Genomic DNA, 18982 nt, shown 5'->3' with positions numbered 1-18982 from the left:
GGATCCTCCAACTTCCTGGTCCAGGGCCTGAAGGGGGAATTTCTCTGCCTTCAGGGCCATCTTGAAGGGTGACAAACTAAATTGGGGAAGGCTGTTCCACAGGGCAGATGTTGCAACAAAGAATGGCACAATGCTCAACTGGAAGAACATTTGACCAAACTTGTGATTTTAAAAACATTAACCTATTACAACCAATCTCTGCTGAAAAGAGTAGAAACAAGTTTCAAAAACATCTGAAAATTGTATTTAGATTAGCAGATGTTATCAGCTCTTCATCCCCTCCCCCGCCTCAGTCTCAACAGAAAAAACAGATAATGATCTTTTTAGTAAACCTTCAGGGTCATTTACACTGTTAGACCAAGAAAGAAACTAAGCTCTCTAACATTTCTTTCAGTCTTTGGTAATTAATTTGTTCTCTTAAAATTTGTTTATATTTTTGTTTACATTCCCTTCGCTAAGTTTCAGAAGGCACAGATTTTGTTTTTATTTTTCAGCCTGTTGGCCAGGTGAAAACCTAACAAAAGCAACATTATGATTTTTCTGATGATTTTGTTTCCATTCTGGGATGAACCAGCAGGTTGTTGATGCTTCCTAATGAAAGAATAATGCTGTAAAGTTACGATCAGATATGAGAGCATGCGCAGGACATACACATACAGAACTTTCAGTATGCCAATCATGTATTATTAACCTTTGTACTTACACCTCAGAAGCAGTACAGTAACAACTCTTGTGGAGATGGTACAAACTTCTGTATCTTCCCTTTGCATTATTTCCCTGGGGGTGGGGGATGGGGGGGAAGCTCTGTTCCCATAGGATGATTAGTCCACCTACAAGAACAAAGTTTCTTTAAAAACCAACCAACCACACTAATCTGGAAGGCAGACAGGCAACTCTGGGCAGCCATCTTCTTCTGCCATGTATTTACCTGTATTTTTTTTCTTTCACGTTCCACTCTCATATTGCCCCATCCACTCTATCCACTCTCAAACAACATTAGCAGGAATATGAGAAGTTCCAGCTTCTGAACTAGCCATTATGATACTTTGGAGGAAGAAGCCCAAACACAAGCCACAAAACAGCAACTCCATCCCAGTGTTTGGAACAATCAGAAGCCTCAAAACTAGGCCTCTTGAAATTGTTGGGTTTTCTTTCCCACTTGGAACAAAATAGTGGGAGTTTTATTTCACGTGCAGAATAAATTTCTCACGTGAAATAAACTCAGAACATTGAAATGGCTCTTTTGTGCTTGGCATGTTCCAAGGTTGGAACTTTTTGCCATCTCCAGCTGTCAGATTCAGTTCAGGATGGGATTCTTGGGTTTTGAGTAATCAGACTGGCATTAAGCAAGATTTGTGTGGAATGCAGCTGTGGCTTCTTAAACTATTCCTCCTTCACAGCCTTAAAGGTAAAGAACCCCTTACCAGACTGAACCCAAGGCAACTTTAAAACCAGACACAATTCATTATGAGCGTATATGTATGGTCAGTTTTAAGAATGCCTCATAAATGCCTTTCAACCTGTTTGTTGAGTGCTGAACAGCAGCTCATTTTTTGATAACACCCCAAGGAGAGACCTGCTCAGCTTTCATTTCTGATCTACTTTTTAAAACCTGCTTTTATAACCCACCCCAGGTTTTTGAAGTCCAAATCTCTAGAAAAGCCCTACTGGCGCATTTATAGACCTACAACAGGTGCCTTCCTTCTTTTGACTGCACTCCACCTCTGTGATCAGGTAAGGGTTCAAAGATGCTGCATAGAATTTAAAGGTGAGCCACAAAGTTAACAGAGACATTTGTCTCTTGCACCATTGTTTAGGAAACACTTATTTAGCAATCAGAGGATCTGCTGCTATTACATTTGGATTTTTTTTTTTTCTCTACTTCACTAGAGAAATGCCTCAGGACAGGGGCATATGCTTTTAGTCCTTGCATGACCATTTTGTGTTGCTGTTCCTTTAATCATATTCTTTCAACTCTTCCTTTCTTGACTTAAAAAAACAGAAACCTCAAATTAAAACTCTTTCTGCCTGAGTGAGCTATCCTGGCATTGATTTACTTCATGAACGCCACATCTGCATGCCAGCCACCTAATGCAGTTCTAATGCCTAACTTATGGTTAAACCTTTTCTGTTGCATGTCTTTCTCATATCTTAATGAAGTTAATTTCTGTAAACAATGTTTGAAGGAACTCTGAAAGTCCCGACATCCCCAAGGCTTCCTGAAGAGCAGATTTCAATGAGATAAGCACATTTCTTTCCTCAACTTCCTCTCCAGCTTTGGGAATTCTTGGATTCCTTTGACCTCTCCACAGAGTTAATTCACCATATACATATAGGGGCAAAGTCATCTTTTACTTTTCCAAAAGGCTTTAAATTAATCTTGCCTTTTTGCTCTTCCCTTTTCTCTTTCAAATATCAACTCTTAAGTACCCTTCCCAAGGTTATAAGCTATCCTTCCCCTCATCTCCTCAAATCAAGCCACAATACTCAGTTGCAGAAGAATGATTGCTGTAGTAACACAGATATTTCTCCTCACTTGTTTTACACAGCTGGTTTGAAGTTGGCTGTTTCCATATTACTCATGGGAATGCTCTCCAATTAGTTAATCATTGAGATATAAGAATACATAACTCAACATCTTAATGGTTTAACAATATTAAAGCTTATGATTGACTATTCCTAAAATATTGGCTTTTTGGTCACAGCTCCTAGTTCTTGGTGTTTAAGGAATGCATGTTTTATCTTGATAACAAACATGCATATCTATGTGTATGTGTTTATCACTGCTTTTAACAGCAAGTAGTTCTCCATATTCTCAAATCAAAGCTCTATGGTCTGTGGATAATGTGTGCCATACTTGGTTAGGTCAGTTGTCTCTTCACCATCTCTTGCAATTTATTCATTGCATTATAAGAGCTGCCTTTAAGACTGGGGAGCCAGTGCTTTGGAGAGGATTGATCTCCCACCCCAACCCCATAGGAGTAGCATTTATTGTAGTTTTGCCTTTTCTCCTTCATCATTGTTACCCCCTGTTGGGTGGAAGAGCAAATTGCCCCTACCCCAGCCTTCAAAAAAGCTTCCCATGGAGTTATTGGTAGAAAAGGATAATGAAGAAGTAAATCCAATGAGCTCGTGGATTTATTTATTAAGTATTTCTCATGTATCTAACTAGGCTTTTTTCAAATCAACCAGATTTATTTCCCTCCCCAATGATAGCCCTTTGCTTTCCCAGGTAAGCGCTTATGGGTATATCACTGAAGGATACCAAAAGTATTCAGATCACTATTATGATAAAGAATGGAAGCGTTTAATCTTTTATACCAACCATGACTTTGATCTAGAACGGAAGGTATGGAAACAACTTCATGACGCAAATATTATGAAGCTCTACCAACGAACCTGACAGAAGCAGACTATGAACTCCTGACTAGGGTGGGTTGTTCTGCTATAACGCAGAAACTCTGAAATCAGAGATGTTATTTGGACATGCACTAGTAATTTTTTTTTCTGAATGGTTCCATAACACTTAAGGTATTTCCAAAAATATGCACACCGTGAACTTTTTTATCCATCTAGGAACAAAAAGATACGAAAAGATTATGCAACTTAAGAGCATAATTTAATATAGGAATAATTAAATCCTGAGTATTTGATTACCCTTAGGAGAGAGGCAGTGTTACAATTTATGATGTCTGACCAGTTTTTTCCAAACGTTCAGACAAGAAGATTCTTGATACTTGAGATTAGAACTATTAAACCTGAGTCCAGATAACCACTAAATGGGAGCAAACTCTTAGGTGCTGCCTAGTGGTCCTCCCGATAATTGGAGCCCTGATATACTTGTCCTACCTGAAATACTAGTCTTGAACCTTATCTGCATAAATGTGAGCATTTTTTTTCTTCATCAGTAGAGAGACAAGAACCATTATTGCTTAGTTTTAATGTGAACTCATTACATTTTAATATGAAAATGGACTTGGTTTAACAGTAAATAAAAATTTTCATATGTAGATTGTGAAGAGTGTTCTTTCTTTTTTTCTTTACTCTAGAATCAAGTTAGAAAAAATGGTGAAGCAGATATTTTATTTATTTATATAAATCAAACTTTTTAACTGCTCATCTCCCTCACAGAGGGGCTCTCATATTTTGCACATGAAAGGGTATCATTTAATCCCTGGAGTTTTAAGAGACCACAAAAAAAAAGTCCCTTATGACTCCCTGCAAAGCTGCTGCTTAACAGAGTAGACACACCTGAGTAAGATGACCAAAACTGAGCAAGATGACCAAAAGCCCTATTTAAATTAAGGGACTCTCCTATGTTGGAAAGAAGAGAGGAGTAAAATTTATTTCTCTCTTCTTGCTACTGGAAATTTGCTTAACTTTTTGATTTCCAGTGGAGAACTGCAAACAACAACAGTACAGTAATGCCTGATATTTGGGGGTGTGAGGTGGGAATTTGCAAAACCTTTTCTTATATTTGCCATCTCTCCACTGTTCTCTAGAGAGAGATTTCCCCATCCTTCACACTCGGTTGCTTGCTCTCAGAAGTAAGAGAGCCTCAAGCTTTTGAGTTCTCAGTAGGGTAGCAAGGAGTTATTGTTTGCCTTCCCACTCTGGAATCCAAATCATGCCACACTGCTCCAGGTTGCTAAGTGACAACTCTGTCCTGGTATTCTTCAAGTTTGAATAGGACCTTTACAATTCCCAATAAGTTTTTTTTTTTCAAATGTTTTTCTCTATAGAGGCCCCTTTCTCCTTTGTGTTTTTCCATTGCAGAGAGGGCATTAATCTTAGTCTCCTTCACAACATGGAAGATGGTGGAAAGTCCTTTAGAAAGTAATTTACAAACCTTGGAATAAATAAGAGTATAGAAACATGAGCAAAGATGATTTGAATGGCCCAGACCATCTCTTTATTGTTTCATACAAGATCACATAAATGGTTTGAGATCAAGAATAGTAGCTCTAATGGAATAGAAATCATGATCTCCTAACAGTTAAAATATCACATAAATTTCATCTTTATGGTAAAATTGGAAATTCGGTCAACTCTGTAAATTTTATGTCACAGTCTGCTGATATTGGGGCTGGTTAGATTCTATTTTATAATAACTGGTGTACTGAATTTACCAAGAGGTCATATCCAAACATGTAATTGCATGCCAGGTTTACAAATGGCTACAGCGGATGCAGAGATTTTCAATCAAGATTTTTTTACTCTTCCTATTGGTTACCCATCTGCTGCAGTCTAGTGTAAAGAGACCCCCTGTTTTAGGTACCTGGGATATACTGCACATGCTTACTGGCCTTCAATAATGCACAGAGAGAAATAAGTGCAGCACAAATCACTTGTTACTGAAGATACATTACTCAATTTCAGTCCTCGCATGTTGCTATGTCAAGAACAAGCAGTGGAGATTCTAAAAATGCTATTTTATTGGTGTAGGATATAGTAATGACAGAATCTTGAAGTTTGTCAGACTTTCTCTTTACCCCATGAAAGAGAATCAAAGTGGGGCTATTATGAATTTTTCTCACAATTAAATTGCTGTTTGTTCTCCATTAATATTTCATTGCTCTCTTCCCCCTTTCCAAGACCAGATCCCCATTTTTTCACAATGAGCAAAAAATATATTCTATTTATATTCTAGGCTAATCTATACAGTTATAGGTAGTCTAGCACATGACAAAGAACATTAGTTAATAGAAGTGTTAATAAGATAAGATAACCTTTATTGTCATTTTTATACTGTGGGCACGATGGCGCACATCAAAAATGAAATTTAGTTGCCCGCTCTCAAAGTGAAACACATACATGACACACACCTAAACATACTATGAACAACATATGTATAGACCCACATCCCTACATATATGTAGCAAATAAATATTAAATATTGTCCATCTTGAATATATAACGGAAGGAGGAAGCTTGAGAGTTCGTAAGGTTAATGCTGTATGGAATGAAACTCTGGCTGAATCTGGATGTTCTGCTTTGGATACCACGAAGCCTCCTCCCAGAAGGTAACAAGGAAAACAGGTTGTGAAGAGGATGTATAGTGTCCCAGATAATCTTACGGACCCTGCTCAAGCAGCGCTTCTGTCCTATATCCTAGATGGGAGGAAGGGAACTGCCAATGATCTTTTCGGCCATTCTCACCACTCTTTGCACTGCCTTCCTGTCTGAAGCAGTGATGCCTCCAAACCAGACTGTGATGCTGTATGACAGGATGCTCTCGATTGTCCCCCTGTAGAAAGTGGTCAGGACAGAGGAAGGAAGATGTGCTTTTCTCACGCAACGCAGAAAATGCAGGCGCTGCTGTGCCCGCTTCACCAGTTTCTCACTGTTGAGCGACCAAGTCAGCCTACTCGTTAGCTGCACACCCAGGAATTTGATGCTGGTAACCATCTCCACAGGTGAATCATTTATGCACAGAGAAGTGTGGCTGTGCCTGACTTTTCTGAAATCAACGATGATCTCTTTGTTTTTTCCGGTATTTAAAACTAGGCTGTTTTCCTTACATCAGTTCACCAATCCTTCAACCTCCTTGCAGTAAGCTTCCACCTTGTCATCCTGAATAAGGCCCACTATTCAGGATATAAGACCACTTTTTAAAGCCTTGGTAAGGCCACACTTGGAATATTGCATCCAGTTTTGATCACCACGATGTAAAAAAGATGTTGAGACTCTAGAAAGAGTACAGAGAAGAGCAACAAAGATGATTAGGGGACTGGAGGCTAAAACATATAAGGAAAGGCTGCTGGAATTGGGTATGTCTAGTTCAGGGTAGGCAACCCAAAACACTTAAAGAGCCACTTGGACCCGTTTCCCACCAAAAACAAAACACTGGGAGCCGCAAAACCCTTTTGATATCTAAAATGAAGATAACACTGCATATATCCTTTTTTACCTTTATTATAGGTGTGTGTGTGTGTGTTGTGTGTGTATATGTATATATATATATATAATATATATATATATATATATATATATATATATGTATGTATGTATACACACACACACACACACATATATATACACACATATACATATACATACACATACACACACAGGTAAAAAAAAGGATATATGCAGTGTTTTTTCATTTTAGATGTCAAAAGGGTCTCTCTCTCTCCCTCCTCTGTATCTGCCCTTGGTTTGCCACTCCTCTTCCCCCGCTGTCTTTCTTTCTCTCTCTCTCTTTCCTCTCTCTCTCTCTCTCCCTCCCTCTCTCTCTCTCTCTCTTTCTCTCTCTCTCTCTCTTTCTCCCCCCCTTCCTATCTGCTGCTCACCTGGCAAGCTTCAAGCTGTTGTCCAACAAGCTCAGGGTAGGCAACCTCGTCTCTTTTATGACTCATGGACTTCAACTCCCAGAATTCCTGAGTCAGCCTAGCTGGACTAGCTAGCTCTCTCCTCCCCTTCCTGCCTTCCTGCTTCCTGCAGAGACGCAGCAAAGGGAGGAGCTCCGCCCAGTAAGCTTTTCAGCTCCTCGGAGAACACTGTGAGTGCACTCTCTTTTACACATACACACACACACACACACACAACACACACAGAGAGAGAGAGAGAGAGAGAGAGAGAGAAGCAGGGAAGCGCAATTGCCTCTCTCTGTCTCTGTCTCTCTCTGCAAAGGCAGAGGAGGCTGGGAGCCACAGGGGAAGGCTCAAAGAGCCGCATGCGGCTCCGGAGCCGCAGGTTGCCGACCTGTGGTCTAGTTTAATGAAGAGAAGGACAAGGGGGGGACATGATAGCAGTATTCCAATATCTCAGGGGCTGCCACAAAGAAGAGGGAGTCAAGTTATTCTCCAAAGCTCCTAAAGCAAGACAAAAAGAAATGGATGGAAACTAACCAAGGAGAGAAGCAACCTAGAACTAAGGAGAAATTTCCTGACAGTTAGAACAATTAATCAGTGGAACAACCTGCTTCCAGAAGTTGTGAATGTTCTAACACTGGAAGTTTTTAAGAAGAGACTGGACAACCATTTGTCTGAAATGATATAGGTTTTCCTGCCTGAGCAAGGGTTGGACTAGAAGACCTCCAAGGTCCCTTCCAACTCTATTATTATTGTTGTTGTTGTTGTTGTTGTTATTTGTCCATCTGGGGCTTGAGTCAGAGCAGAGAGCATGGAAGCTAAGGAGAGCTAACTGCTCTCCAGTCTGAAAAGTTTTCTTAAATCTGACATGTTTTCCTCTTTAGGCTTCCATGTCATAAACTTCACCTTTTGTCAGCATGTTTCCGGAAGCATGTACCAATTAAAACTCCAACACACACAACAGTACAAACCATATTTAAACCCAATATGCTTTAGCATGATGCAGGAATCCAGCCACTGCCCAGGGAGGTGATGAATTCTCATCAGACTTTCAAGCAAAGGCTGACAACCTAAGATCCTATAGCAGCAGACTGTCTGCACTACTGTGTGTTTGATCTCAATGATGATCTTTGATGACCTTTCTGATTCTGGGTATTTTATTAGTGCTTGTTATGAAAATGCAGGAAAAACAGTTTTATAAACAGCAAAGAACACATGATTAAATTGAACAGAGAGGCAGGGAAGGAAGACAAAGAGAATACAGTGGACCTGATTCTAAAGACCGACATTTCCACTGGACAGCAGAGCTAAGCTCAATAAAGAAGCCAATAAGGTTGCTATAACTTGCTTTTATTGCTTAAAGTCAAGGCTCTTAATGCTGCTAACAATAATAGATGTAATGGGAGCAAGAACTATGGCAATATGGAGAGTGGAAGATGGTAATGGAAAAATATAGCTCTCCAGATATTGCTTGAAAAGGTGTTTTCAGTCAGGATGGCCAAAGATAATAGTTGTCATGCAGCAATACCTGGAGCAGCACAGATTCCACACCCTTGAAAGGTGGAGAAATCTGGAAAATAGGGCATGGTTTTCTGAAATACTCAAATAGGTATTTTTGAATTTGAACACCGAACGTACAAATAAACATTACTCAGTGGTTAGTTTCCCATTGCAATAATTTGCCATTTCCACAAGTCTCTTGCTATTGAATGTAGTTTAGATTTCTTTTGGAATTCATAAAATGGAGCAAGATATTATATGAGTCGCCTGCATGCAGTGGTGGGATTCAAATAAGTGAACAACCAGTTCTCTGTGTGGATGCCGCTTCCAGAAGCCCATTCTGGGCCTGGGCAACAAAAATTTAGCTACTGGTTCTACTGAACTGGTGCGAACTGGCTGAATCCCACCACTAGCTGCATGTAAAGTGAAGGTTAATGATATGTTTTCTCCTACTTTCTCACTATTTAGAGGAACCAGACAAGGATGCCCGTTTTATGAATTTCAAAGGAAATCTGAACTTGTCCAGTATGGTAAACATGAATTGTTTATATATTTTCTCAAAGGCTTTTTCAGCAACTAATGATAAAATCACAAATTGTTCTGTAGCTTTATTCAAATCTCTTATTATCTACAACTAACTTAATGTCTGCTGCTTGGCGAATTTTTATAAATCCTGCTTGATCATTCTTAACAACAAACAATATCACTTGCTGTAATATGTTTGCTAACACTGCTGTTAATATCTTTCTATCAAAATTAATCAATGAGATTGTATGATAATTAGCACTTGGAGTGTGATCTTTACTTGAGTGTGATCTTTGGTATAACGGTAATATAAGCCTGTTTAAATGCTGCTGATAAAATTCCCTTATCAAATATCTCATCATACAATTAACTAAATTTTGGCACCAAAAGATCTATAAATGTTTTATATTACTGAATAGGGAATGCATCCAATCCTGGTGTTTTACCACTTGCCATGATTAAAATTATTTGTTTACTCTCTACCTCAGATAGAGAAGCAAATAAAAGTTGTTTTTGTGCATCAGTTAAGTGTGGTAAATTAACTTATTTTAAAAAGATCTTTATATTTTCAGTCAACATATTCTCTGGTTTGCTATATAATTCTAAATAGAATTTTAAAAATTGTCCATTCAAGTTTTATATATTTCATATCTAATAAGTGGAATCACTGCCCTATTTTTTAATTTTTGTATAAGGGATTAGTCATGATCTTCCAGGTCTTTCATTCTTCTCCCAATATCTTTGTCATAAACATATTAGCATGATACTATAATATGTTTTGCAACATCCTATACTTACTAGGTTTTGGGAGAAAGTAGTGGATTATATAAATATGGTTGTGAAACAAGAGCTAAAACTTTCAGAGAATAATATTCCCCTGAAATTACATATCTAGTACTTGGAATTTGACAACCAGACAAGGTAAATGGATTCTCTGTATTCTTACTATGGCCAAAAGACTGATATTGCAGCATTGGAAAGATAAATGTATTGCTCCATTCACTCAATGAACTGAAGATCTGATTACATAAGCCATCTATGAGCTTATTCCTATAGACCAGGGGTGGGGAACCGTGGCTCTTTTATGACTTGTGGACTTCAACTCCCAGAATTCCTGAGCCACCAGGAATTGAAGTCCACAAGTCATAAAAGAGTCAAGGTTCCCCACCTCTGCTATAGACATAGACTTTGTATGCAAAAGTAAAATGAAATATGGGACTCATTTATACAAAATACAGATAGGTTAAAAAAATGAGAGTTGTACAGGTGAATAATATTTGCATTGGATAAGTATATATATAGCATTGTAACTATTTACTGTTATAATAATATACACTTTTTTTCTTTATTGTAGTTTTTCTACTTTTTTGTTAAAGCACTTTCTATATGTTTCTTTTTCTTTGACAGTGTATGTATCAGTTATCTTTGTGTTCCTTTTTTCTTTTTTGTAATTATTTTAAAAAGGCAATTAAATAAAATGTATGTGAAACCTACATGTTTTATGTTCACTTTCATTAAAACTGAACTCACCGAGTTTGCCATTTTAATCATACCAAATCTGAAGATATTATTTTATTTTAATATTTGGAGCATTTATATTGTCATTCAGATCAGACAACAGAATTCTGGATTCTTCTTTATGAAATTCTTTGTCCTAAATAATTTGGTGTTTTTTTTAATAATTTTTATTCATAATACAATTAAAACAACAATGGACAAACATGACATTCCAGAATGAATTTTCCTATCAGTTCCTATCACGGTACAAAAGTTTAATACATCATTCTTAACCTCTTTATAAGCCTCATCTTCTATACAATACAATTATATATACAATTATATGTACAGTTATATATATCTTTTAATTCTACCATTAGCTTGAAGTCCGAGCAGTTCTTAATTCATACCAATGGTAAAATTTGCCCCAGATTTCGAAGTATTCATGTTCTGTCTTGTCTTTCATAATCATTGTAAGCCTGTCCATCTCAGCACATGATAGAATTTTATGCAGGATCTCTTCTTCCGTTGGGGTTCCCTTATTCCTCCAATTTTGAGCAAAAACCAGTCTGGAAGCCGTTAAAATGTGTAGCATTAAATAAAGTATGCCTTTGTCATGCTTTTGTGTAGTTAAACCTAATAGAAAGAGTTCTGGTTTTGGTTCTACCGCTTGCTCTAATATTTCTTCCAACCATACTTTAATCCTGTTCCAAAAATCACGAGCTCGTGTGCATTCCCACCCCATATGATAGTAAGTTCCACTTGTCAAATTACATTTCCAACATTTAGGGGAGACATTGGTACACATAAAAAATAAAATAAAAAAATAATAATTTGGTGTTGTCCATGTTCCTGGCTATCTATCATCCCTAACAAATTAAAATTAGTTCCAATGTTGATTTCATCCCACTGTTTTCATTTCTTTGTGCGTGCCCATTTTCTGTTTCCAATTCATGAATAAGTCACTAGTCCATATGAGGGCTTTTCCATTCTTCCCAAGGATTTTTCATGGTGACTTTAATGCAAACTTTCATCAAAAGGCAATTGGAAATGGAAGTAATCATCTGCAAGTACAGTTGTACATACATATTGGTTCACTCTCTCACAAAAACTTTAAATGGTGACTGAGGCAGAGGTTTCATTTATAGCAGTAGTATGGTTTTTATTGTGATAAGTCTGATCATGACTATGAGGGATTATTTTCTCTTTAATAATGTTTTGACCAATTTATAGCAATTTATGTACTATTTATTTATTTATTTATTTATTTATGAACTAATTAGCCTTTAACCCAGGGGTGTCAAACTCAATTTCATTGAGGGCCGCATCAGCATTGTGGTTGCCCTTGGGGGGCTGGGTGGGTGTGGCCAGGGTGAGTGTGGCCTACTGGGTGGACATGGATGGAGTGGGTGTGGCCTATTGGGTGGCCTGGCCAGCTCTACATTGTTCGTATCAAGGGTGCCTGTGGGGGCCTGGGCAGGAGTGGGACAAATCTGAGGGTCTCTGGCAGAAGGAGGTTTCTTCATTCCTCACAAAGGGTGACACCTCCCCAGCACACACCCAGGGGGCAGGGCCGACATGGCAGGGGCTGGTTCCTCGCTGTTTCCAGACAGCCTTGTGGTGCTAAGACTGAATGCGTTTCAGCATAGATGGCCACCACAAAATTGTACATTGGCTCCCGGCTGGCCTGGGCCAGGGCCAGAGCCAAGGCAGCAGGGGCCGTTCCCTTACTGTTTCCAGGATGGCTTCGCGGGCCACATGAAACCACTTCGCGGGCCACATCCGGCCCCCGGGCCTTGTGTTTGACATGTCTGCTTTAACCCCTTTCTAAAAATTCTGCTGTAACCAATCAAATGAAGGACAGATTTGCAAAACATAAAAATAAAAAAGTAAAAATCAGGTGGGAAGTATAGCTAAACTCTTGGATAGCTTCTGAACTAGAAATCTTAGGTCAGTTAAGTTTCCCTGGAATTTTTTATCTGACAAACGGATGATAGGGATGAAGAAAAGGTTTTTATTTATTTGGGTAAGTGATATGGACACTCATCTTTAGCAAATAATTCTGGGTAGCTAACATACAAGCTAATGTAAAGCAATAAAATACAATTAAAAATGACAATAGTTGTAAACATACAATTAAAAACAACAAAATACACCAGGTTGTTAGAGGAGCCCACTGAAAGGAAATAGTTTTTTTTTTCTATGTCAGTTACTAAAATGAGCATCCCTAGGACAAAATATTAATATTGGTAGAGATTTATAAAATTAGCTCGAGACACAAATTATTTATTCAATCTTAATTGTTGCTCTACAGCAGGGGTGCTAAAGTGGTGGCCTGTGGGCCAGGTGCGTCACGCATAGGCCATGCCCAGCCCAGCTCCACAAAGGCAAAAAATGTTGCGATACGTCACGTGACATGATTGAGTTTGACACCCATGCTCTATAGCAAACTGTTTTATTATATGAATCTTCTACTGAATTCCCTTACTATGCTAAGCAGTTACACCATTTATAAAGTTTAATCTTCTTGTATTGTGTGAATTCAGCCATTATTTATTATTAGATTTATATTCTACTTTTGTTTTGTATAAATGAAGGCTGAAGGCCCATCTTCTATTTTGCTCACAGCAACAATACTGTGAGGAGGGTTGGGCTGAGAAAAAGCGAGTGTTCAAAGTTATTCTGCCGGCTTTCATACTTAAGGAAGGACTTGAACTCACAATCTCCTGTTTTCTAGCCGAGGCCTAAACCACTGCACCAAATACTGTAAATGTGAAAAATTCTTTTCACATTTTAGCATTACGCAAGACCAACCATGGCTTATTTGATAAACATAGCTCAATAATATCTGAACTCACTGAAAAAGAATCAGGTTGTGCTTATATATAAAAATGGAATAGAACTCAAAACAAATGGAGTTAATCCAGCATGGTAGCAGAATTCTTGCTGATGTTGACATTTTGATTGATTAGGCTGTGTAAGCTTTGCAAAGAGAGATCTAAAGGCTTGTAGATATGAAGGTTTAGCAGGGCCCAGAATCTTAAAAAGTGAGATGATATCATCTGGTTAAAAAAGTTTTGAATTTGAATTCTCTCAGCCTAGTTTATTTTAGAGAATTGTTATAAGGATAACATTGAGGGAGAACCACATGAGAACTACTGTCAGATGCAAGCCATAAAAAACAGCTCCAGTAATGGATCAGATAAGCTTTATTGTTAACTGCCAGTTTACAAAAATCTCACCAGATTGTCTGTCTTCCCTTGGGAAAGTCAGATATCGACCTAGGTTTCTTCCCTGAATGGTCTCTAAACTGGAATATCTTTTAATCCTAGATGTCTTTTAACATCCTTTAAAATGAAGCCTCCTCTCCTTCAGCTGATGGTTCCATCAAAACCACCTTGAAGTTCATGAAAAAGAGCAGAATATAATATGTCCAGCAAATGCATAAATGTTATCCAGGCATCTTTATTTGCTATGTTTATACCCAGTTCTGGACATAGTTAACTGCAGAATTATAAAAGCTAAACATGGGGGCACCCTGTTTTCAGACCTACACTTCCTGCCCCATATGAAAATATCCCAGATTTTACTTTACTTTTGCATAGTCCTTTTAATCAGTATTTATCTTAATTCTGCATGTTCTAGCTATAACTAGCTCAAGAGTTACTTATTTCTCTCAAATGGAGGAAGACTATTTTGCCATTAACTTTACTATAGTTGAGAACATTTGCTTTACTGTAGTTGAGAACATCAGCAATTCTTACCATCGAATATAAGGTGAAACACTCAGTTTTCTTCAGGATGAATTGAAGAGTGGATTTGATCATCTTTAGAGCACTGGAAGCTTCCCTCCCTATAATATATAGGAAACCCTTCCCAGTTTGGTATTCATAATCCTGAAATACAGTTCCTCTTACTAGGAAGCCATGGTGGTGCAGTGGTTAGAATGCAATACTGGAGGCAAACTGTCCACAGCCTGGAGTTCGATCCTGACGGAGTTCCAGGTTGACTCAGCCTTCCATCCTTCTGAGGTCAGTAAAATGAGGATCCAGATTGTTGGGGGCAACATGCTGACATTGTAAACTCTCCAGAGAGTACTATAAAGCACTATGGAGCAGTATATAATAATAATAATACTAATACTAATAATAATAATAATAGTAGTAAAGTTGGAAGGGACCTTGGAGGTCATCTAGTCCAACCCCCTGCTCGGGCAGGAAACCCTACACCATTTCGGACAAATGGCTGTCCAGTCTCTTCTTAAAAACTTCCAGTGTTGGAGCATTTACTGCTTCTGGAGGCAAGCTGTTCCACTGATGAATTGTTCTCACTGTCAGGAAGTTTCTCCTTAGTTCTAGGTTGCTTCTCTCCTTGATCAGTTTCCACCCGTTGCTTCTTGTCCTGCCTTCAGGTGCTTTGGAAAATAGCTTAATTCCCTCTTCTTTATGGCAGCCCCTGAGATATTGGAATACTGTATCATGTCCCCCCTTGTCCTTCTCTTCGTTAAACTAGACATACCCAATTCTAGCAACCGTTCCTTATATGTTTTAGCCTCCAGTCCCCTACTCATCTTTGTTGCTCTTCTCTGTACTCTTTCTAGAGTCTCAACATCTTTTTTACATCGTGGTGACCAAACTGGATGCAGTATTCCAAGTGTGGCCTTACCAAGGCATTGAAGAGTGGTATTAATACTTCACGTGATCTTGATTCTATCCCTCTGTTAATGCAGCCTAGCACTGTGTTGGCCTTTTTGGCAGCTGCAGCACACTGCTGGCTCATATTTAAGTGATTGTCTACTAGGACTCCGAGGTCCCTCTCACAGTTACTACTATTGAGCATGGTGCCACCTATGCTGTACTTGTGCATTTGGTTTTTCTTGCCTAAATGTAGAACCTTGCTTTTTTCACCATTGAATTTCATTTTGTTAGTTAGTGCCCAGTGTTCAAGTCTGTCCAGATCCTTCTGTATCTGAAGCCTGTCTTCTGATGTCTAGGTGCTTTTGTATTGCTATTGCCATGCTTATTATGGATCATAATTATAATCCAGTGCATCTGGAGGGCTGACAGAAGAGTCTGAATGCCACTGTAGTGTGATAGTGAAGCTTGTAGATAAGGACTTGAGAGGCCCAGGTTCAAGTCCTGCTTCAGACATGGAGGTCTGATACAGGTAGACTTATTACCATAATGGAAGCCAGAATTTCCGTTATATGTCGTGACAGTCATAAGTTGAGACACCAACATGACCAACTAATTTTATGACATTTTTGCAACATTAGGAGAAGATAAATTGTGGTTAACATGGTTGTAAAGTTAATTCTGTAGTTGTTAAATAAACCCATTGCCTGCAGATTTTTTTTTACTGGAAGCAGAACTAAATGCCAGTTTCCAATAAAAAAATGTAAATTGGGGTCATGTCATAGCAGGACACTTTGAATGGCCATAAAAGTTGGCCAGTTACTAAGCGCCCAAAATGAGATCTTGTGACTGGAGGGGGCACTGGAACTTCAAATCTGGGTCATAAGTAATTTTGGTGAGAGTCTATTGTAATACAAATGGCCACCAAGTGACCAGTCATAAGGCAAGGACTACCTGTATTTATCTGCCTGACCTACCCAACAGGGCAGTGGTGGGACAAACCTCGAAGAGAAGATCCTATGTATATACTTAATACTTGATCTACCTACTCCCTTGATTATCCTACATATATGTACACAATTTATCTTCTCCTAATTTTTGAAAGGGACTTTGTCTGAAGGTGAGAAGCAAGGAAACAAAACAACCCTATATTGCTATCAGTTCTGTTAGTATCACCCAGAGTTGTTGGAAGTCAAATGTAATAAATTATTATGATTATTATGTCACTGGAATAGTTCTAAATGCAAGACTGGTAGAACTAAAATATGAATGATGGTAATGCAACAGCTCTCATCCGGAGGGCTGTGCCATCAGCAATCTGATTTCTGATTGAGGATAGAATGTTTAAGCTCAAGTTTAAGATTCCAGCCCTTAGGCAGTATTAAGAACGCCTCCAGACCACATCCTTGGCATGGGTTCAGAACCAACTCAATCCCTGTGCAATTGCACAGCAATTTTCGAAAGATGGAAGATCTACTACAGTTTATTTGAAATAGTTCATTTGTGTTTTCTTTGTAATGTGTTGGCTCTGCTGATCTTCTGTAATCTACAGCATTATCATCCAATAATCTGCAAACACATGCAGAATCTCACATCTCCAGGAAAGTGTTTTGCACATCTCTCGTTTTCCAAGTTGGTGGGAACTCTTGGCTTCATTCTGCCTCTTGATCCTTGGATTTTAATCATTTATTATTTATTGATTATATTTATACCTGTGATGGAATGTAGTGAGGTGATGGATCCCCAAGAGGGAAGAGGTGCATTCCAGAGAAATAAGAGATAACCCAGTAGTCCATATATCATATATGAGAGTAAAAAGGTTAACAGCAGTCCCTCTTTAATAGTTCACAGACTATATTGTAAACGCAGTCTTTAGTCTGGGACAATTTTGTCCATAGGTGTGAAACACCTCCTTCCACACAGGTTCACCTCCCTGGCCTGCTGTTTACCTGTACAAGATATTCTTCCTCTCTACCAACTCAGAAAGAAGCAACAATAGCTATTGCCAAGTAGAGCATGCACCCATTTGCAAAATGACTAGCATGCCTTCAATTTCCTTGCAGATTGCAAACCATTTATACATGCACAAGGAAATACGGTTTTGCACCCAGTTTCCACTCAAATCAACCTGGAATGGCATTTTGTTTTTGAAACCAACCAAATACACCCATGAATTAAAAACAGGGTTGGAAACGAGGACATGAGGGGAGGAGGGTGTTTGCTTGGAACAGGGATTTTTCTTGCACCAAAACAGGTGACAGCTCCAACTGGGGCAAATTGAATGGTGTTCTTTGCACTCTCCTACTAATCAGCTGTATAGGGTACTGACTGATTCATAGGGTGTTTAAGCATGTTGAAGGTTGGTAGATTCCCTCAATTTCCCCATTCAAAGTTAGGCCTTCCCTGTATGGCCACCGTTTGCTGTTGGTTTGTAACGACTGCTAATTTGGGCAAGCCGAGCCGAGCCAGCACAGCAATATTGGTTCATTCACTAAATGATTGCCACTAAGCGAACTATTAAAGAAGTTTATCCACTACCTTTCTTTTTCCATCTCACTCTTATGCACTGTAATAAAGAAGTTGGGTTAATTCACGGCGCAGCTTGATGGGGGCCGTCTTTTCCCTTCCGGATGTACCCTAGACTTTTGTTTTGCACTGATCTGTGCAAAGTCTGAGTAAATTGTGACTCTAGAAAACCGCCCGGTTTATCTCAGTTAAATATCTTACTGTAGTACTTCTTTCAAGGTCGACGTGAAAGCAGAGAAGGAACTTTGAAGGGAATGTTTAAACCAGCTCATAGGAGCGTCGCCCCCCTCACCATACAAACAAGTCCGAACCAGTTACTCAGGCGCGGCGTTTCTTCTCTCCCCCCCCCCTTTTCTCGCTCTCTTAGCTACCAGCTGAAGGTACATCAAGCAGCGAGCAACAAATGGAAAGGCGGAGAGAAATTAGACGAGTCCAAAGTCTTTATTGCGGTGCGGCATAACACCCGGGCTTCGGAAAATCTTTCTCGGCTGAGCTCCGTAACTTTTCCAAAGAGCGAGGAGGAGGAGGAGGAAGAAGAGGAAGGAGGAGATAAAGCCTCCGCTGTTTAAAGCGGGGAGGGGGGGCGTCGCTGGAGAGTGGAGATGACTTTATTTCTTCCGTAGTCAGAGTTAGGGTGCTCCAGCTAGCTAGGCGAGTCCCCGCGGCGAAGGCGGCGCGTTTCTCCTCAGAGCGTCCTCCTTTCCTGAATGGGGTCTCCCCGGAGGAAAAGGCTCTGCCTTTTGTTCCTGATAGGATTAGTGCTCTCTGTCATTTTCCTCGGACACTACTACACGGCGGATTCTCCCCTCTGCGCCGGGACTTCGGCCAGGTAAGAAGACTTGGAGAATCTCAAATGGGAATGTTTCAAAATCAAAGGCTGAGAAAAAAAAAAAAAAAACCCCTCTAACGCTGTTGGTGGCTGGAATAGGAGACTTGCTCGGAAGCCAGGACAGCCACCCTGTCTGTTGGGTAAGATGAGTGACGGTG

At 39.3% G+C, this 18982-nt stretch overlaps 2 protein-coding genes across 8 annotated transcripts in view; both read left to right on the top strand.

Moving 5' to 3' along the window:
• The window catches only part of ST6GALNAC1 (ST6 N-acetylgalactosaminide alpha-2,6-sialyltransferase 1), a 35467-nt gene extending 24636 nt beyond the window's left edge, over positions 1 to 10831 (top strand). The window contains exons 8-10 of one of the 2 annotated variants that reach the window (XM_039328099.1): positions 1635 to 1734; positions 3233 to 3432; positions 9282 to 10831. In XM_039328099.1, coding sequence (XP_039184033.1) covers positions 1635 to 1734; positions 3233 to 3403 — 271 coding nt within the window. In that variant the 3' untranslated portion in view covers positions 3404 to 3432; positions 9282 to 10831. The remainder of the gene's footprint in view (positions 1 to 1634; positions 1735 to 3232; positions 3433 to 9281) is intronic. The other variant, XM_039328100.1, reaches the window with a different exon arrangement.
• Positions 10832 to 18225: 7394 nt separating this feature from the next.
• ST6GALNAC2 (ST6 N-acetylgalactosaminide alpha-2,6-sialyltransferase 2) overlaps positions 18226 to 18982 on the top strand; it is a 47476-nt gene continuing 46719 nt past the window's right edge. For 2 of the 6 annotated variants that reach the window (XM_039327940.1, XM_039327933.1), the window contains exon 1: positions 18698 to 18824. Coding sequence is in view for 1 of the 6 variants with exons in the window: in XM_039327931.1 (XP_039183865.1) it covers positions 18703 to 18824 (122 nt within the window). In the remaining 5 variants the exon portion in view is untranslated. Of the gene's footprint in view, positions 18825 to 18940; positions 18965 to 18982 lie in introns of those variants that run through there. The other 4 variants (XM_039327931.1, XM_039327932.1, XM_039327943.1 and 1 more) reach the window with 4 other exon arrangements.

Source organism: Crotalus tigris, unplaced genomic scaffold, assembly GCF_016545835.1.
Source record: "Crotalus tigris isolate CLP2741 ecotype Arizona unplaced genomic scaffold, ASM1654583v1 scf7180000024370.6872682, whole genome shotgun sequence".
NCBI lineage: Eukaryota > Metazoa > Chordata > Lepidosauria > Squamata > Viperidae > Crotalus > Crotalus tigris.
Note: the sequence above shows the minus strand (reverse complement) of the source record. Positions and strands in the feature narration are given on the sequence as shown.